Source organism: Cuculus canorus, chromosome 2 (assembly GCF_017976375.1).
Source record: "Cuculus canorus isolate bCucCan1 chromosome 2, bCucCan1.pri, whole genome shotgun sequence".
NCBI classification, from domain to species: Eukaryota; Metazoa; Chordata; class Aves; order Cuculiformes; family Cuculidae; genus Cuculus; species Cuculus canorus.
In genome coordinates, this window is record NC_071402.1 from 78,468,039 (window position 1) to 78,489,934 (window position 21,896).

The 21,896-nt window shown below is 39.2% G+C and overlaps 1 protein-coding gene across 5 annotated transcripts in view; it reads left to right on the forward strand.

The window, feature by feature from the left end:
- The window catches only part of TRIO (trio Rho guanine nucleotide exchange factor), a 249,072-nt gene that overhangs the window by 85,882 nt on the left and 141,294 nt on the right, over positions 1 to 21,896 (forward strand). For all 5 annotated transcript variants that reach the window (XM_054057258.1, XM_054057257.1, XM_054057255.1 and 2 more), the window contains exons 6-9: positions 1,969 to 2,091; positions 12,145 to 12,336; positions 15,681 to 15,812; positions 21,209 to 21,439. In XM_054057258.1, the coding sequence (XP_053913233.1) occupies positions 1,969 to 2,091; positions 12,145 to 12,336; positions 15,681 to 15,812; positions 21,209 to 21,439 (678 nt within the window). The remainder of the gene's footprint in view (positions 1 to 1,968; positions 2,092 to 12,144; positions 12,337 to 15,680; positions 15,813 to 21,208; positions 21,440 to 21,896) is intronic.

The window sequence follows — 21,896 nt, forward strand, 5'->3', positions numbered from 1 at the left end:
CAAAATTGTTTAGAAAATAACAAGTTCTTTGTCTAGTATCCCTCTTTCAGGCCTGAAATGTTTTTTAGCAACCTTTCAGCCACGTAATTATATCATTAGTTACTCTTTAATACAGCATGAACAAAATGTATTTTGATGATGCTTACATAGTATTGAAAGATACATTCTTAATTTACCTGTCTAAAAGGTGCCTACATAACTTGGGCTTTAAGAACCTCCTTGAGAATTATTTGAGCCTGTGGGATTGATCTCTGTCCTGTCATGTGGTTGTGTAAGCTCGTACCTGTCCTTTTCAAGATCCTGATTCCAAGAAGAAGTTTATACTAAATTAATGCTCTTTATTTCAAAATTGAGGGAAATGTTAGGCACCTCAAGATGTGGTTCACAGCAGCTGGCATACCTGGGACTTCATCCTCTCATCAGCCAGCAGAAAAAGTTTAGAAAGAAGGTTTGTGTAGTATCCCAACTCGCTTTTGGATTAAGGCCCTTGCCTTAATCTACTTGCAGACTTTATTTCAGTGCTCGTGTCTGATTAGATTTCATAGCTCAGGGCTTCTTTATCAGTCTGTGTCTATTGCTGTGATTTAGTTAGGTGCAGGAAAGGACTAGATCTTTATTGGAAAAGTAAAATCGTATGGATGGGGAGGAATTAACATGTTCGTTTTGTAGGACTTACAGAACTATTTGCCCAAGAAATCTGGGCTGCTTCAGGAGAAGGCAGAAAAGGGCCAAGGCGGGAAGGAATGTGATTAGAATTATTGTGTAGGTATCTGATGGCAGTGAGTAAGACTACCTAGAGAAAGCTGCTGATAAGCAGGACCAGTGTCTAGTTTGAATAATGTTCTAACACATCTGCACTGCAGTCTAGATAAGAAATGAAAAATTTTACGGGTATGTGATCAGCTATTTCAGTTGTTAAGCTCATTAAGCTTTTCTTTGTTTCTTTACAGTCCTTACCATATTGTGGTCTACTTAGAATTTGATTTGTCGTGTACCTTGGTGGAATAGTGGATTTGATAACATAGCTCTGTTAGCCACCTATATTAAAAGATCTTTAAATGTGTACTTACTATTCATTGCTACCATTTTTTTCTGAACAATTTTTTTCAGCTTATCCAGAGAGTAGATGGATCTTTTGAGCTGACATATGGCAAAGATTTCAAACCATTGGGATGTGTGTGTTAAACTTAGCCTTTTGCTGTGTCACTTGATATTTGAAAACTTGGTCTTCTGGTGCTGGTCATAACATACTCGTTCGTATACATCCATCAATGGTTGTCAGATGAGGTCTTTCCTAAAATTTGTTTGAGTATTAAAATACTCTGTTTTTTGAAAGAAAACAAAACCAAAAAGCTAACAAACATACTTAAAGATTCTTTAAACTTGTCTGGAAGAAGGTAATGTATGACTCTGTACTCAAGTATAGTTTTTGAAAATTCTTTAGCAATAGAAAAGTTGTTTTCAAATGGAAAAGTTTTTTTCAAGTCTAAGTTGAAATTTTGAGCTAAAAATATTAAACTTGCTGCAAAGTACTTGATCAGCAAGACTGAATTTATATTTAATTTCCGTGAGTTGCCATTTTCATTCTGAATTACTAAGCTGCTGACTTAATGCAATACTGTTGCTAGAGAACATATCGGCTTGGTAACTCCGGGCTACTCTCTAAGCCTCTTTGTTTGCTATGACTTCCTTGTAGTAGTGAAGTTTATGACTTTTACCGCAGCTTGTTGAGATAAACACCTATCGTAAAGATTTAACAGCCTCAAATGTTTGGTCCAAAGTCAGATTTCAACAATGATTTGGTTAAAATTTATGGTAATTTAAAATGAAAAGAGTATCAATGTTCATTTTCACGGCCTTATACTCTTTCCGTCTTCTGTGTTCACAGATTTCACATATTACTTATCTGAGATTTCTGACATAACAAATCAGTGATTTTTTTATTTCCTCTTTAATGCTTTCTTGTAGATGTTTGACTGGATCACACACAACAAAGGTCTATTTCTGAACAGCTACACAGAGATTGGAACCAGTCACCCCCATGCAATGGAGCTTCAGACACAGCACAATCACTTTGCCATGAACTGTATGGTAAGAACAGGCCTCACTTCACGGCACTGACATGTTGTCTGTAAATCATATGCATAAATCATTCCTTCTATTACAAATAGTGCAAATTTGTATTTGAGCATTGAAATTATAAAGCGCAAATGAGGAAAGTAAAGGGTGGCTAACTACTGTGGTCAAGAAACAAAATTATTTTGACTTATGGCAGTATTCGACACAACCTCAGCACTTCTCAAATAGTGTGCAGACTTCTAGAACTTGGGATGTATGTTTAAGTGCTACTTTGAGTCTTTTAGGAACTTTAGGGAATTGTGTAATACAGAATTTAGCACTGTATATGAAAGGGAATAGATATCAGGATCTTCTGAATACATTGCAACTCAAACAAAAAGTTCTGAGTAGTTGTGATCAACAGCTGAGCTTGATATAGTAGTTTTCCATGTTTTTAAGTGGACACACTTCTCATTTCTGGCATACTAGAATGGAACTAAACCAAACAATTTTTATTGTCAAATATGATCTTGGGATGAGCTATCAGCAGGCTGTAATTAAACATTGGTATTTTAACTGGCAGTGCGTGAAGACTGCTTGGTTTTGGTTTCATGAATTCCTATTTGGACATGGGGACTAAATTCTCAAATACATTTTAGATCCTTCCTATTAGGAGGACTGGAGTTGTTTAAATAACTTAGGGACTCTGGGCCTAAATCCAGTCCCTGACTGTCAGCTCAATGAAGGAAAAACACTACCACTCTCATTAGAAATTAACATCCTTTGCAGTCTAAAGATGGGAGTTCTATTAAAATGTGGTTGAAACAATCAGCTCTTGCAAGGGGGTGTTTTTGAAGGACAGGACTACTAATTGTGGAAAGAGAGAGTGGCAAAGTAAACTTAACTAGGTTATGTGTCTTGATGAAATCATGGAGGGACTGGTAAGGTAGCCCTTGTGTGTGGTATTGCTAGAGTTGAGACAACAGAGACACGAGTAAAGAAGGCACGTTTTCTTCTTTTGCAACTCAGCTATGTTTGCAAAACTTACTGAATAGTTCATGTTGATTTTTTTAAGAGTAAAGCAAATGATGGGAAGCATTGTAACTAAATTATGTATCATCATATGTGGATGCAACTTTGACCATTACATTTGGAAAGGTATAATTTCACTCCATGAGAATGGGAGATCGCTTCTTTATGGGGTACCTCATTGCTGTTGCTCATTGCTCTGCGTATGAAGTAGAGCAGAAAGAAACTCACAGAAGGACATTAGGTATCATTGACGCTAGAAAACTTTTGGAACTTTTTTTACCTTCCAGGCAGTTCTCAGGTTTGTACTCTATAAGTTAAATTATTCTTCTTCTGCAAGACTGTCCTCTTGTTAGTCATTGTAGTATTTTCTTCAAATTGGATGACATTTTTTTGTCTGCTTCCATATTGTTCAGTACTAGTAAGCACTTGAATGATGTAGTGTAATCCCTCCTGCTCTGTTTTTGCTGTTGATCTCTGTTTTGTTTGTATGCATTAATATGAGAGGATTTTTTCAGCCTGCAGAGCGATTTCTTGAGAGATGCAAGGAGCATCTTAAATTTGGGGCAAATTAAACAGCTTAAATATTCAAGAGGGGAAAAACAAGCTGCAGTTTTCAATGTGTTTCTGTGGCATACTCTCCAAGAAAAGTGATTCTTTGGCACAGAATAGGAAAATACGAATTTAAAATTATCAGTCCCTTGTTTTGACGTGAGCAGTGTTCAGGTTTTCTGGGTTTTATTTGGTTAAATGTCAAAAGCCTCATATGTAGATTAGGGGGGAAATTAGACTGAGTGTGACATGAAAAAGTGAAGTGAGCTGATTGGATTTTGGCAGGCCTTAGTTTTCTTTACATTCTAAGTGGAAAAATATTGGGCTATCTTAACTCCTGCAAGCATATTCAGCTTCTCTCTGACCACTCTTCACATGCAGTCTGCACTTAACAAGCTACTGTTTGTTCACTGTCTCTGTCAGTGTAACCCTTCAGTAATCAGAGTTGATTTAACATCTCTTATATGAATGCTCTAGCACTAGAGATGGAATTTAACTTTAAACTGATCTACAGCCATCCAAATTTATTCAGCTGGATGAGGTAGAGGAAGGAAGAATGGCAACTGCATATTAGATTTACTGTATGTAGGAGGTTTTGAAGGCTTTTCATTGTGGCCCTAATTGGACCCTAATAGATGTTTCTTTCCAGGCAGTTTCCTTAGGCTTGCTTTAGGTAGGGAAGGGCAGTTCAAAGGATAAATGCTGCCCAAGCAGCTAAATGCAACTTTGTGCACTTGCTCACAGCTTAACCCTCATAATTGAAGTCGCAGCTGCTTTTCTGAACACATTGTGGTAGCTGTAGGGCACATGCTCCCTTCACAGCAGGTGCTACCCTCTGTCAATAGCTGGGTGTCCCATCTCCCCTTCCTTCCCAAAGAGCAGCTTGGCTTTCTGTGAGGTTCAGCAGGGCAACTTCTGCAGCTGCTTCTGCCAAACATGGGTGAGAAAGAGTGACAGCCTTTGGATGAACAGCCAAAATTTTCATCTGGTATTCCAGTTGGAAATGAGCCACCTGGGTATCAACCATTGTGAAAGCTACTTAGTTCTCGTCATAAGCAGGAGTTGGTTATGTTGAAGACAAAGAGGAATTGCTGAATATTTGGGGTTTTTTTCCTTGAAATGTCTTCCTGCCAGTTTTAGTATCTAATTTTCAGTATTATACTATGAAGTCATTGGCAGTTTAAACCAAATGTTGTAAAACAAAAAGATAATGAATACATTGCAGGAGGAAGTGTAACTGTACGTCATCAGTGTCATTAGCAAGTAATAGGTCTAGGAATTTAGCGTATCCAGTATGTGGTAGGCTCGTGTGATTGCATTTCAAGGTAACAGGAATAAGTTCATGAAAATCTTAAGCTTAATGCAGTCTGGTTCTCACTGCAATAAAACTATGCCAGAGAAAAGTTGGGTGAGTGCAGTGATGTGTATTAAAGACAGACTTATGTTTGGTTACCACTGCTTAACATGCAGGTTTGTGACTAAAAAGCCTGCTATTTGAAAGATAGTTTACATGTGCAGCTGTAGGTATGTGACCTTCTATTACTGAAGTCAAGAGGCTGTGCACTGGTAAATGTCAAAGCCCTGTCTTTACAGGGCAAGTAGATCCTATCTTTCTAGATTGTTATAGTCATAATGATTCTCTCCTCTAAAAGGTGAGGATGATTTTTTTCAGTACCATTTAAAAGGCCTGCTTTCAGCAACAATAAATTGCTGTTGTCAAATCCTGAGATTTACTGGAGTTAAGCAATACTCAGTTTCAGCTTGAAGTCCTCTTTGGGTGACTAAACCAATGCTTCACTTCTCAAAACAACTTTTTAGTACCTTTTAAGGGAGAAACTTTCAAGTAAGACATCATAGGAACTGCAGATACAAAAATTGTCTGTCTAGTTTTTGAACTGCAGAAACAAAGTATCCGTGATTATACCATTAGTCAGTCTTGCATGCAAGAGTGGGAAAGACCGATTCTGTGTCTGTCCACTCTTTTTCAGTCTGCTTCCAACACTTTCTGGGACACAAGGGAAACAAAAGCAGTTATATGAAATATGGATGAAGAGATGGATGATGTTATCTATTTGGATATTTTCTTCTATTCTTCTTGCTAGAATGAAATAAAGCTTAATTGTGCCCCTTACTGCACAGGTGAGGGTCAGAATCGTTGGGAAGGAACACAGGCAAAAGGAAGCTTTCCTTGGACAAAGCTGACTCTGGCTGTTATTAAAGGGCATGTTGTGACTACTTCTTGTCTCGAGGCTGATAGGACCATCGGTAGGAGCTGTGTTTCTTAGCCATAATCCAAAAAATCTTATGTCAACTACAAACATATTGTTAAGTTCATTAATACTGTTTTTAGAACAGGCTGTTTACATATACTAGACCACTTTATCAATCTAATAGATTGCTCAAGCAGGGCTTTCATTAAAAAAAATAAAGAAAAAGTTAAGTGGTAAAATCCATCAACTGTCCAACCAATGTAACATCCTTAACAGAAAAGGTAAAGACTCAAAATGAAGATAGGACAGTAGAGTAGGTAAAATGTGATTCAGTCAAGTTTTTGGTAGTTCTTTATAACCATAGTTTAAACAAACCATGGATTTGTGGTATTCTTGAAGTTCAGTGAATGTACAGCTGTGAATCCTGGGCAGACTGAGAGGATGTTTTCTGAGTGCATATTCATAAGGGAATCTTTCTGGTTCCAGAACAGTTAATGCTTAGACAGTGTCTGGATGCAACCAACCTGAGGAGAGACTGAAAAGGCAAAATGAGTTCAGGCTATTTCCATCTTCTGAGGAGCACTCTGAAGTCAGCAGGATGAAATATAATAGGTTAGATCTGCAGCCATTAAGAGGGAAGAAGCAAATAAACAGATTTTTAAAAAGCAGTCAGCTGGTGAGTAGTTAATACAGCAACAACTATGCTCATGTGAATGGGTCATGAACTAAAAGAATAGGCAGTGATGTTACTGCAAAGAAGCAAGTCTTATTTCGCTCTTAATACTTACTGAGGGTGCTGAACTTAAGATTTGTAAAGAAATTGCTTTGGTTCAGTTATTCCTATTAGTGAACTCCGTTCATTGAGAGTCCCATGCTTAATGTTATAATGGAGACCATCCAGATGAAAATGACATGGCTGTAAGGAGAGGTTGAAAGCATGGACATTTACTATGAGAAAGTGAAGATAAGTGAAAAGCAAGAGAGGAAAGAAGGTGGTGTTGTTGGACTATAGAGTCTTGCAGTAGGATTCCCCAGGTCCACCATATAGGAGAGAGATGATAAATTTGAAGAAAGTTAGAGTGAAATTATTTTGTTCATTCCAGTGCTGATAGCCATGGTTAAATAGTTACCTGAGAATATTTGGAGGATCCTTGTAGCTGAATAACAGGTTAAAAACTTAACTGTAGTCTGGATGTTGCTAAATTTATTTTTTTTTTTCTGAGGAAAGAGATCAGGTAATAACTCCAGTTGTTCTGTAGCCCTTATCTTTGAAGTTTGGATTCTCAAACTGAGAATTTTGCTGTTGCTGCAAGGGTGAGAATAGAAGAGATGTTAAAAAACATAGAAATTCTTAAAGCAGGTGTTATTTCATACATTAATTTTCCACCTTGTCTTGGTAGCCATTTGTATGTGGAGTGGCAGATGATTTGGAAATTCCATTACTAAAATACTTTCATTACAGATGGATAGTTGAAACTCACTACTATATAGAGGTGCCAGTTATGATGCATATGGACCGTGTCACTCGAGTGGTTGATTTTAACACTAAATGCTTAATAGTCTCTGTGTCAGAGAACTACTGTTTAAAATTTTAGAGCTAAACAAACATTTTTTAAATGGGTCTGGGAAAAACAGGAAATAAAATAGAACCTTCAGGGCATCTGGCAGCTTAACTTTGTATTGAGTGCGATAGAAGTTCAGTTAAGCTGGCAGGCTGTCACCTGTATTTTCCCCTGTGTACTTGCCTTTCAGGCACACACCAAAGAATGACATAGTGCACTACGGCTTGTGTTAGGCTACTAATCTATATTGCCTTGTTGAGCAATACTTTTTATATGTATTCTCCCTTTAGGGAATAATTCTCCGATGAGGACCTTTCCAGATATTGCAAGGTGTTTTTTTCAGCTTCTGGCTAAAGGACATTGTGAGAGAATTGTTTGAAGAAAATTTGTGTACTTACTGCACATACTGTAGTGCAAGAATTTGAATATCCGCCTTTTTAGTTTTGTTCCAAGAGTTGTGTGACACAGTGAAAGAAATGCAATATCACTTCAGCCTTTCACGTTTTTAGACACTTGATACACATTTAGAAGCTGCAGATGTTTCATGCAGGTTCATCGGATGTAAATGAGATGCCTGAATAAGTTTTAAACAGTTATTACCTGATAGCTCTTGATTATTTAAATAAAACAGGGCTGTAAATCCATGCAATGAATAAGACATCAGTTCCTGGGGAATTAGCAGCAGCTTATTTGTAACAGTGTTTCTCAGCAGTGCAAAAAGTATGCATTTGTTATGTTACAATGCCAGTGAACCTGCCTGTCCTTTTAGAAAATGGAAGAAAATTTATTAACGTTCAAGGATCAATCAAAGATAGTCCAGTTGTAGTGAGTTCCTATTTGACATTCTTTTCATGCTAAACTAGATCTGTCATTGCATTCTAAAATGTTGAAACTTAGATCTTTAGTAAATATATCAGGCAGTGAGGGATATAATAGTGTGGGGCGGGGAAGGTTGAGTGTATTCATATTCATAGTGCTACAGGGGGTATTCTTCCACACTTGTGAAGCCAGATTGCCGTGGGAAAATGAATGCATTTTAACCACAGCTCAGTTTTCATTTGTTTAACTTCACAGTTATTGTGCTTTTTCCTTCATATCTAACTGATGTCCCAGAGTTTTCAAAATTTCCTTATTATGATACAAAACGAGTTCATGTGGCAGTAATACAGTCTATATTCTTTTCTCGACACATTTTTTTTCACACACCTCTAAAGACCATTTAATCGCCTTCTTGATTAATTTAACAGTGTTGTATTTATGCTATATAAACTTTAGTAGGCCTAAATGCCCACCAGTCTTTTAAAATTTGTTGGAAATAGCATTTCTGTTCCTTTCCAGTTGCTTAGCTGGGCTTAAGAGGAGGACATTGATGTATGGGGTGACGTAAAAAATGAAAAGATAGTGTTGTGCAGGAAGGAAAAGTAGCCAACGCGACACTGCTGTGCTCAGTTTATTAAGTGGAGCAATTGAGGTGTAGGCTGTGTCAGCTCTAATCCTGCTTGCATACATGTATACAGTTACAATTAGTAGAGACGTGCCAATTACCACTCAGATGAGTCAGCACAATGAAACCTGGAGGAACTGTGACATTTACTCCAGCATCAGGCTCTGGCCAGTGGCTCGGCCCCAACAGGTAGTGATTCCATTTCAGATGCTCAGTGTCTGTACAGTGTTGGGTGTCCATGTGCCAGCATTTTCCCCTGCCTTCCCTTATTGGCAAGTGCATAGTCAGATTTTGGCACAGGCTGCCTATTGTATCTCTAAAAAGTAATATTGCTAGAGTTTTCCAGCCATTTCAAGTTTTGTTGTTTGGTTACTTGGTGATCTGTGGCCTGACTGCTTGTTGCAGTCAGTTCTGCCGCCCCAGCTCACTGAACTCAGTTCCTCAACCCTTGACTGGGGAAGGTTGCGATGCTGCTGCTGACAGGCGGCTAATTGCTCTGTGGCATTTCCTGCGTGCTGGCATTCCAGAGAGCACTACATGAACAAGAGGTTTTCTTCCCAACTGTTTGCTTTTGGCAGTTTGGTCCTACGTGTAAATCTTCAGGATATAGGCAAGAATGAGTGCAGCTAACAGAAGTAGCTAATGGATGCAGAAGTTTGTGCTGCAGTTCATGCAGAAGGGGCCAGCAAATCTGGTCAGAAAAGCAGCCATGTGCTTGCCAATGGTGATGATGCATCCCAGGGCACCATCCCCAGCTACTGTTGGACTGGCAGTCCCTGACATCAGAGGCCTCAACTCAGAAGGAGTTCCAGAAGGAGAACAGCTCTGCAGGTGAGGGGTTGCAGGGCATGCCTGTGGCCTCTTGCCAAGGCCAGGCAGCAGGAGATGGTTTCCTTGCCCACAGGAGGTGTGTGATTATTTAGGATCTGTCTAACCAAGTAAAGGACCTGCGGGAGGAGGTCAGCAGTGTGCACAGCATCAGAGATAATGAGAAAGACATTGACCAGATCTTTTCCAACACCCCGCAGCTTTAAGAACCCAAACTACCAACTGTACTGAAAGTAAGAGGGTCAGACAGAGTCTGTGCTTGTCTCTTTGGGGAGCAGTGACTCCCATGACGATGAAGGTTGGAAGATAATGCTTCTGGCACTAGGAGGAAGGTTTCTGCTTCCCCTGAAGATTTACTGATCTCATGCCTGATAAGGTGCTGGAAGCTGTCAAATAACACATCTGTGCCAACTGGGTCTGTGCCACACAGGAGCACCGAAGGCAAGTGATAGTAATGGGAGACTCCCTTCTGCCCGAGACAGAGTGCCCTGTCCACCAACCTGACTCATTCTTTATAGAAGTTTGCTACCTTTCATGGACTTGGAATTGGAATATTGTGGAAAGACTGCTAAAGCTTTTCCATCCTTCAGACTATTGTCTCCTGCCACTCTTCCATGTAAGCACCAGCAGTACTAAAGGGTGACCTGGAAAGTCTCAAGCGTGACTATGTGGCTCCAGAGGCAATGGTTAAGGGCATAGGAGCCCAGGTGATTTTCATCTCTGTCCTGCTGGTGAGTGGATAGATGGATCCTGCAGGTCAGGAGGACTTTTGTTTCTACAATCATGGGACCCTCTCTGAGGATCAAAGATTGCTAGCTGGCCAGGTTAGGCAAAAGTATCTTTGCCAGCAGGCCCGTCAATCTGATAAGAGCTTTAGGGTAAGAATGACGGGAGAGGTAGAAGAAGACAGACAGTCAAGTGAGAAGTGATGGACTGGATTGGCACTGATGTGAACAACAGGGTTGCTATAATGAACGAAACATGGCAGACCTTGGGTTGCTCCAAGTGTACACACACACGCACTTAGGACATGCCTACAGGACAGCATTATGTGGAAAGCTCTCATTCCTTTTCTGGGAAGTCACCATGACCAAGTTATTCTCCGAAGTACCTGTATGGCATGCTTGTGTTGTACAAGGAGAACCTGAGAGAGCTGGAATTGATTAAAAGGACACCCCTAGGTAAGGGGGTGTTTAGGAGGGATCTTGCATATATAAAAATATGAGGTGTACAAAAACCATGTGGACATTTGGACTCGATGGCCTTAGGAGTCTTTTCCAACCTTAATGATTCTATGATCTGATGGGAGGGAGTAAAGAAGACAGAATTAGACTTTTCCCCATGGTATCCAGTAACAGACCAAGAGGTAATGGGCACAAGTTGAAATACAAGAAAATCTGTCTAAACATAAGAAGCGCTGGAACAGGTTCCCCAGAGAGACGGTGGTGTCTTTGTCCTTAGAGAGTCTCAAAACCCCACTGGCTGTGACCTTGAGCAATCTGCTCTTATCAAACCTACTTTGAGCAGGGAGATTGAACTAGACGATCTCTAAAATTAACAACTGAGTGATTCCAGGAACTTCGTTCTAGATGTATGAGAGTCAATTGAACAAAGTGTCAACTCAGCATTATACACAGGTAGCTCTGGAAGAGCTATTCAGAAACCTTTTGGTCGTAAAGTTGTTCTTTTTTTCCTGCCTTTGCACGTATCAGAAACACTTGACGGCTTCCCTTGAAAAATACTGTTTATTCATGTAGAATCAGAACAGGAACAGGTTTTGCATGCTTTAGGCCAAAATGCATAGGTGAACTAAAAGGAGAGAAAATTAGAGTGACTTAAGAGCTGATAAATGCCAGTATACTAGAGAATCTTTGTGATCTTTGACCTTATTTGTCTGGTTTTCAGTGCTACCTCTAAGGCAACAGAGTGGCAGGAAAATCTAACACTGTTGAACTCCTTAGAACTCAAGAGTTCTGTATTTTGTTACTTAAAAAGTAGAAATACTTTCAGAAGTTGATGTAAAGATTTGTGGAGCAATGTTCCATACATGTGTCCCATGGATAGATCAAGTGCTTACTAATTATACTTTGATATTCTTAAATTGTGTGTGTGTTTGAATGTCTTGTTGACTTTAACATCTGTAAACATTCTCATTGAGGCTGCTGCAAAATATAGTTAGCTTTTCCTCTTCATTGGGTATTCATATAGTATGACTTTGCTCAGGCTGACTGTTAACGTTGGCTTGAGAGTCTCTGTTCATTTCAAGTTGTCCTTCTTCTTTGCCAATAATACGGATGGACTGCTATATTATACACCTTGATTCCAAAGTTATGCATGCACAAACTTGGCAAATAAAGACAGTTTATTGAGCAGTACTGTATTCAATAAGGTTTTACAGAAGTACATTTCTGTATTTAAGTGGTCTGCCAACCTCCACTGATTTTTCTCTTCTTCTCCACAGAATGTGTATGTAAACATAAACCGCATCATGTCAGTAGCAAATCGTCTGGTTGAGTCTGGCCATTATGCTTCACAGCAAATAAAACAGATTGCTAGTCAGTTGGAACAAGAATGGAAGGCATTTGCTGCAGCCTTGGATGAACGTAGCACGTTATTGGATATGTCCTCCATCTTCCATCAGAAAGCTGAACAGGTTAGTGAATGAGGAATATGCCAACAGAAGTTTCTGTGCTGGAAATGGTGAGTTGTACTGTTTGCTTTTGATTTAGACAGAAGTATAAGAGAGTTGGCAAGCTAGAGCATTCGTTTCTGCTGATTTCAGCTGGTGCTCAAACAAAAACTTGTCTGCCTCAGGAGAGGCTACTGCCCTTATATTCTCCACAAAACGCCTTGCCCATATCAATGTAAGATAAAACATAGTTAAATTAGATATATGAATGAAAATGAAGTGGACATAAATGCTTAACTGTATGAAGCCTTTAAGTTGAAAGGAAGGAAAAATTTAGTTCACTCAGCACCTGTGTGATGCTACATCCAAAAAATGTCACTTGATCTATTGTTCTCACCACTCCACTCCACTCCAGTCAGCCCTTGAGTTTTAAGATTAAACTTCTAGTAATCACTTCTAGAAAAATAAGTTGAATTGACCTGGAAGTTGAGAAGTTAATTAACTGTCTTCTGAATCTGAAATCATGGTGAGAAATGTTTACTTAGTATCCCATAAGAGATTCCTCCTGTATTAAACAAAAATTTTAGCTTTAGGCCTATACGAATTATCTTAATTAAGTCATTAACCATGTGTAACTGCCAGAGAAGAGGTATACATAAGGGAAATAGGAATAAATATCCCCAACTTAATAGTCTTGATGGTGAAAGCATGTTTTCCCCTCAAGGGAATTGAGTTCTGAAGGAGTTGCTATGTGTGTGCTATTGAGTTACCCATTGATATTATAGACTGTCTGCTCTGTACACCTCTGGTGAATTTGGAGGACAGAGATTCTTGGATGGTTTTGGCTGACTGAAGCTCTGGTGTGCTTTATGGCAGTAGTAGATGCTTTTCTTTCTGTTTGTCCTGCTAAAATGGATCCAAGAAAAGGTTTCGTGTCTGATATAGCTTCATTTTGGAATAAATGAAGGAACCACTTAGGAGTTAATAACTGCAGAAATGGAGAGAGACAGCACACTTTATTTTAAGATTTTTTTCCCCAGATTTCTACTACACAGATATTCAGCTTCATAAATGTCCAGAAATTAGAAATGTGAACGTATTAAGATGCAAGTACACATTGCTTTTCATTATGTTAGTGGCGACATTGGTTTAACTGTCCTTGGACGGAGAAAGGTAAAGTATAAAATTAATGTCACTACAGTAAGTATTTTTAGCATGTTTTACAGAAAAGCCACATGAAAAGGTACAGAAGGAATTGTTTTCTTGTACAAAAGTTACTAACCAGCTTAAAGCATTTGATAGACACGGTATGGTACTTTATCAGTATTAATGCTTTTCTAATTGCTTGGGTTACTCAGGTTTGAATTTTACCACAGGCAACTGTTGTAAGGGTCAGTGTTACCTTCTGCACTAAGTCTGAGTGTAAAGAGGAGAAAAGAGAAAAATGAGAGAAAATAGTGCAGGATCTGCTGGGATTAATTTTCTTACTCTTTAATTGCTCCTTCTACAGTTTTGATTTTATGATTAACTATGATGGATTGTCACGGCCTCTTTGTAAGATACTTGGCTGTGATATATAAGCTGTTTCATTAACAGTGGAGAGTGAGTCTGAGGAAAGAGGGTTTGGAATGAGAGGCCTGATCCCTTCGGAGACTGATAATGCCTGACCTACATGAAAAAATTATTAAAAAATAAGCAGCCAAAGCAGTAACACACCCTTCCTGAATGCATGTATTCCCTTGCAAGTGACAGGTAAATATTGCTGCCTACTGTCAGACACAGTGAAAACTGCACCCGGCTAATCAGTGCTTGCTGACCAGGGTGAGACATATATCTGTGGTCCCACATGGAGCTTCTTTTAATGTTTAGTGCTTAATGTTGGAGATTTTTAAAATTGTCCCTCAATGAAATGAGAATTCAGTAAGTATCTTACAATTAAGTAGTCTGTCACCCTTCTTCACAGCTTTCAAACAATCATCATAGAATCATAGAATGGTTTGGGCTGGAAGCGACCTTAAAGCTCATCCAGTTCCAACCCCCCTGCCATGGGCAGGGACACCTTCCATTAGATTAGGTTGCTTAAAGCCTCATCCAGCCTGTACTTGGAACACCTCCAGAGATAATCTGTGGATTACTTTTTCCTCAAAGGACTACGTGTGCTCCAGGAATTACAATATATACGATGAGAGAAATGGCTTCGTCTCTTAAATGTTTGGAGACTTGAACTCAACATGAATAGAGGACAAATTTAGGTTATAGATACCACATATGCTTGACTGTACTAAGTTTAACAGCTATGAAAATTCCTAGAAAACAGATGCTGTTTTCCTCCTTCCTTTCCTAGCATAACAAGGGTATAAAATTCATGCCCCCTAGCTGTCAAAAATAAGGTGACAGAATTTCAGCTGTACGTACAGCTATGAAGGCAGTTTCTTGTCAGTCAAGACAGCTTAAGCTTCAAAGATAACTTAAAATGTCTGCAAAGAGATTCTGTTGCAGCATCCTCAATTTCCCTTGAAAAACGTGACTTGAGCTGCTGTGCTGATATAGCTGTGTGCTTTAAGTTCAGTGATAGTCCTAAGAGACCCTTGCTTAAGTTGTAAATCCGTTACATGCTTGCTGCTGTAGTAGCTTGCCAAATGGATTTAGTGCTTCTCTGCGTGTAAAAGTTAGAGCTTTGGGGACAGAGATGTGAATTTGTTGTGCTCTAACACTGCTTTGCTTCCTTGAAGATCTCTTTCCAGCGAAAGACAACAATGGAGTGTCTCGGTGAAAACACTTCACCATTAATTGATGGTGTGTGTGCACACATGCGCAAAGTAACTTGCTTTTCTCTGAAAATTTAAGAAAGGTGAGGTGATACTTCATGATACCATGAGTGTCTGCACAGGGAGTTGATGAGTAAGAACTGACGGTCTGGACTGGAAAACTGTTGCATATTTTACTTCTTTGTGTAGGCAAGACCTTTATTGGCTTTGATGTGTCTGAAATAATAGGTGCATAGATGAAGTAAACTTTTTCTTAGCTGAAAAGGCAAGAAAAGGAGCAAGAGTAAACTTGAAGCATCAGTATTGCTAACATTCTAATTGCTTCTGAAGACTGTCAACATATAACTAAGTCTGCCCATCTAAGACTAGCTTAAAGAGTTCCATATAACTAAAAGTACAAGTATAGGCTGACTTAAATATTTGTTTCAATTGTGATATAACCTTTGGTTTGGTCACTTCAGAGAGAAATAAATCAAACATTTTTCCCTTAAAGATTTTTCAGTGACTGTCACACAGATGCCAGTCCTTTCGTGTGTTACCGACTTGAGTGCACTTATTGACAGAACCTGTAATTAAGCAGATTTTTTTTTTTTATTGCAGTATATGAGCAATGTGGACTCATGGTGTAAAGCATGTGGTGAGGTGGAGCTTCCTTCAGAACTGCAAGACTTAGAAGATGCTATCCATCATCATCAAGGGATATATGAGCATATTACCTTGGCTTACTCAGAGGTAAGCATCCTGTTTGTTTCTTTAGGTTGCTAACTTGATAAAATGCTGTAACCTTAAGGTTAGGTCATGAACTGGCATCATTTGTTGCATAGTGCTCTAGTTGGAAACTCAAGTGCCAGGCTTCTTTTTTAATAATAGTATGCTTGACTTACTACTATTGTTCAAAAGTTAAGTTTTAGGTCTTCCTCCTAATCTTCTGAAAGAAATCTAAAAGGCAAGGTGGGACCATGTGCGGTACAAACAATCCGTGCGGTGTATTAAGTATGTTTTAATTTCCATTTGCACGTTACTGCCTTCTAATAGCAGTATCATACTATCATTTAAACACTTACCTGAAGGGAAGCTAGTTGGGTGTTCTTTGGAAGAGTGTTCTGTTGTCATGGACTGCTTTAAGTGTGTTTTGAAAATCTGTCTCTGAAACTGCCTCACAAGAAAGGCCTAACCATCACAGGATGTCACTTGACAAGCCGGAAGTCATATACCTAGTTCTGCCAACCTCAAAGACACTTAAATGAGCCAGCATGGCCATGTAGTAAGTATTCGTAAGATTAGCGTATCCTGTGCTGCTGCTCTAACATTGCACACTGCACACAATGAAGTAACAATATTTTTCTGTGTTTCTAATAGTTGCATCTGCATCTTAAGATAAAATACTTACTCTGAAGGTGATCTAGAAAGCAATGACTGAAGTATCTTTGTTTTTCTTCAGATTTTAACTTCTCTCACGTACTTCAGTTAGCTGACGTGAGAAATCAGATGGGTACTGATTATTATTATTATTCACTATTAGGTATCAGGTGTCTTCTGTATTTCCTGTTGAGCTTTTTTTGTTTTTTTCCTGGGTTTTCATCACAGGGTAAAACTATTTCTGGACTAGTGTTATTCTAGATTAAATACACGAGTTGCTGTTCTCATGGAAGTTGCATAGAATTATGTATTTGATTAAATCGTGGTAAAAAATCATAAGTGGACACAGAATAGCATAGGCCACAGCTTGCATCTCCTTTCAAAAGGAGAACATGTGGGGTTGAAGTAATGTTGTGATTTATACGTTACATGGAAGATAAAACTGCTTTCTGATGAACCAGTTCTATTTTGGGCAACTGTATGGTAAGTCTTGTCACGTTCCATTTAGCAGTAAAGGAGAATGAGATTAGTGCTGATCATCAGTCTATTGTTAGTATAACAAAACTGGAATTTTTTTATTACCTGCCATCTTAGGGCCTGCATAAACTTTATTACCATGGGTCAGATATCCATAGTTCACATGAGTTGTTGTTCTTTCGTGTGCGAGATCCCTGAGATCCCTATTCCTGATACATGCCACCTTGCTATGGCAACTGATCTAATGACAAGTGGTGTCCCTCAGTGCTGTTTAATATCTTTATCAATGATATAGACAGTGAGATCAAGTGCACTCTCAGGAAGTTTGCAGATGACAGCAAGCAGTTCACATCCTGTCCTTCTGGTGTGGCATCCTGGATAAGCTGCAGAAGTGGGCCTGTGTGAACCTCATGAGTGTTAACAAGTGTTAGGTCCTGCAGCTGGGTCACGGCAGTTCCTGGTTTCAATACAGGATAGGGGATGATGTGATTGAGAGCAGCCCTGCAGAGAAGGACTTAGGGTGCTCATTGATGAGAAGCTCGACATCAGCCGGCAGTGTGTGCTCGCAGCCCAGAAGGCCAACCATATCCCGGGCTGCATCAAAAGAAGTGTGGCCAGCAGGTCAAAGGAAGTGATTCTGCCCCTCTATTCCTCTCTTGTGAGACCTTATTTGGAATATTGTGTCTGGTTCTGGAATCTTTAACATAAGAAGGATATGAAACTGTTGGAACGGGTCCAGAGGAGGGCTACAAAGATGATCAGGAGGCTGGAGCACCTTCCATAGGAGGACAGTCTGAGAGAGTTGGGGTTGTTCAGCTTGGAGAAGAGAAGGCTCAGATGAGATCTTACAGTGACCTTCCAGTACCTGAAAGGGGCTTACAAGAAAGCTGGAGAGGGACTATTCGTAAAGGCTTGTGGAGATAGGACGAAGGGGAATGGGTATAAACTGGAGAGGGGAAGATTTAGACTAGACATTAGGAAGAATTTCTTCACCATGGGAGTAGTGAGACGGTGGCACAGGTTGCCCAGGGAAGTTGTGGCTGCCCCATCCCTGGAGGTGTTCAAGGCCAGGTTGGATGGAGTCTTGGGCAGCCTAATCTAGAGGGATGTTCCTGCCCATGGCAGGGGGGTTGGAGCTAGGTGATCTTTAAGGTCCCTTCTGACCCAAACCATTCTATCATTCTATTATTCTATGATTCTGTGAGCTGGCAATGTGTGCTAACAGCGCAGAAGTCCAACCGTATCCTGGGCTGTGAGCGTATGGATGTGGAACTTTTGCAATGAGCCCAGAGGAGGGCTACAAAGATGATCAGAGGGCTGGAGCACCTCTGCTATGAGGACAGGCTGAGAGGAGTTGGGGTTGTTCAGCATGGAGAAGAGAAGGCTCTAAGGAGACCATATAGCAGCCTTCCAGTACCTGAAGGGGGCTACAGGAAAGCTGTGGAGGGACTTTTTACAAGGGCATGTAGTGATAGCACTAGGGGGAGTGGGTATAAACTGGAGAGGGGCAAATTTAGACTAGACATTAGGAAGAAATCCTTCACGATGATGGTAGTGAAACACTGGAACAGATTGCCCAGGGAAATTGTAGATGCGTCCTCCCTGGAAGTGTTCAAGGCCAGGCTGGATGGGGCCCTGGGCAGCCTGATCTAGTGGGAGGTGTCCATTCTATGATTCTAATGATGTACTGAAGCACACCTTCAGTGATAAAGCTTACGATCTTACTATACATACCTGTTTTAACTAATTCTTTAGAGCATTGTTTCTAGGACTATTTCCCCATTATAACTTTGGGACAATTCCTTTCTAAAACAAAAGACAGAGATGTAACACATCTTTAAATGCGTTCACACAAAGAGAGGTGGTCTAGTGTGCTTTTTTCCATGGGAGTGCAGCAAGGAATAAGGAGGCTAGAGCTATCTGGATAATGATTATCAAGCACTGATGTTAAAATGGTGGGATTTTTTGTTTTGTTTGGTTTGGTTTGGATTGGTGTGTTCTGTGGGGTTTTTTTGGTCAGGGATGTGACTGAATTAGAACCTGCTGTTAAGTGTAAATAAGTACTGTGGATTACCATGTTAAATACTGTTTACTTCATGGTGATGCGTAATGAATATAAATTGGATAGGTAATTTATAGCATTGCTCTGGCAAATACCTTGAAAATTTACTTAAAATTTCAAAGCTGTACCTTTTGCCTTGGAGACAGTTGGAGATTTTAACAAAATCTTCATTGGTAGTGCTCAAAGAAAACCCCAGATAAGAGATACCTTTCGTCTGATTTTGTGTTGTTACTTCTCATCTGGTAAACCAGTAGCTTTGTTTTTAGCAACCAGAATTGCTGCAGAAGTCATAGTTGTATGTGTTCTGAACAGAAGGTTTTATTTTGTTTTATTTAAACATACATTCCTTCCTGAAGATTGATGGAGTTGTCTTTCTGTGTAAAGATGTTACAGAACTATTGCTTATCATTATTAGATGTACGAGTTCATTTCTGTTACAGCACGGAGCTCCTTTCATTTTGTGATGAATGAACAGTGGGGAGAAAGGGGAACACTGGAAATTACAACACTTTGACATTCATTTTAGATTACAGTGTCTTGGCAACATGACTTGGTTGCGAAGTAAAAGACAGTAATTTTAAGAGAGTAAATGCTTTTAAGACTAGACAGTCTGATTTTACTGAGGTTAATTACTTTATAGTACTAGAAAAGTAACTTACTAGTTTACAAGCTTAGATATCTGATGTGCTTGAAAATCTAATAGCTGTGTCTTAAATGAGGTTATATATAAATGAAGTTCTGTATCTCACTGAAATCTTAAGATAGTTGTGCAAAGGGAAAGAAGAAAACGTTAGTGTATTAAGTCCAAGGAGGAAATGTGCATGATCATTTGTTTGTAACACTAATAAAGTAATCAGATCAAGGAGATGTCATATTTAATTGCCTGCCCCCGTCTCCTCTCCCACCCTTTTCATGGATTCTATGTAGATAATTGGAAGACTTGTAGTAGGTAATTGTTTTGGATACAGAAGAAAAAAAAGCTCACAATTACAATAGCTACTATGGACTATACTATTTTTCTGCCTGACTTGACTTTATAGGAGCTACTTTTCCAAGTGAGCTTCATTCTCTGTGTTGATACTTATTCCTAAAATGAAAAAGTTTAAATTGAAACTGAGAAATAAAATCACTTGTAAACTGCTTGCTAGATAGGGTTTTCATTCACATCTGTTTGACTACTGAATAGCAAATTTTAAATGTCCCTAGTTTTAGTGAAAATTGTTGAAAATAGCCACTGGGGGAAGGGATTCACAAATTATCTGTTTCTGACATGGTGTTGATTTGATGGCCTCATATTATGGTTTACACTCCAGTCTTGTGGTTTCAGCTAATTTTTTCCTGTCTGTTAGATGAGCTATTAGAAAGTTCTTTACAGATAGTTGAATTGTAAAGATTCCCTTAGCTTCATGCTGGAAGTGACAGAATAGTTAGCAATGAAGAGTGCTTTCAACAGCTTTGGCAAGTGCTAAACAATAATACTGACCAGATAAGATAGGGTTCTTGCTTTTTAATTGGCATACAAGGTAAATCTGAGTTTTTTTGATGTGGTTTGAATCAGAGAAGACAACCATTAGGGATTGGGAATTACTAATGTTTCTTGTTAGCATCAGTAGTTAAACACATTTTGGAAAAGAGTATCTTTCTGTGCTTCATGGAAAGCAATTTAATCATGTTTAAGTTTGCTATAATAATAGTTTGCCTTTGTATTACCAGTAGTAATAATAAGTTGTAAAACATGTCAAATGAAAGCATATCCTGAGTTCATATCTGTTGGTCAAATTAATATTAACCTATAGAAAGTAATCACCCTGTTCACCTTCACAGCAAATTAAGAGATTTTCCTGGAAGGATAATTCTGGGCAAATGCTTAATTTTAGTGCTTTGTTGACTAGAGAAAGAGCTGAAGAATTTTTATGCTAAGTTAGAATGTACTCATATTTAAGGTAATTTAATTATTAAGTTAATAAAAAATTCCAAAGATGGGTTGTTATTTAGATGAGTGCTACTTTTGAAATTGTCTTACATAGAGGGAGAATATACATTTATTTATTTATTTATTTTCTTCTCTCCTTATAACAACTGCATATAATCATATGTGGAATAAAAATTCTTCATCACTTTCTCTAGGTTGTTAAACACATCTAAAATGGGGAGAGAGGGTGGGGAATGAAATAATAGTCTAATAAGCTTTTGGCAAGGCAAATAATTCTTCTTCCTTTCTGCTGGCCAGGTGAGCCAAGATGGAAAGTCACTGCTCGACAAACTTCAGAGACCTTTGACTCCTGGGAGTTCTGATTCCCTCACTGCTTCTGCCAACTATTCGAAAGCAGTTCATCATGTTCTGGATGTCATCCATGAAGTACTGCACCACCAGCGCCAACTGGAAAATATTTGGCAGCATCGAAAGGTCCGCTTGCACCAGCGGCTTCAGCTATGCGTTTTTCAACAGGATGTTCAACAAGTAGGTTTTACTTCATGTTGTCTAAATGCTTTTCTACTCCCTCAGCTTATGGTTTGATGCTGGTTGCATTGGCAGGTGGATTTTGGTTGCCTAACCCATGTTCTTTCAACAATTGAATAGTTGCATGGGATAACTGATTCCAAGTTCTGTGTGTTGTAGAACCATAGAATGGTTTGGGTTGGAAGACAGCTTAAAGATCATCCAGTTCCAACCTCCCTGCCACGGTCAGGGACACTAGGTCAGGTTGCTCAAAGCCTTGTCCAACCTGCTCTTTAACACCTCCGGGAATGAAGCATCCACTACTTCTCTGGGCAACTTGTTCCAGTGTCTCACCACTCTCACAGTAAAAAATTTCTTCCTAATATCTAATCTAAATTCTCCCTCTTCCTGCTTAAAACTGTTACTCAGAGGATATTGGCTGTTACAGGTAGAAATCGTAAGTTTCTTAAATTAACTT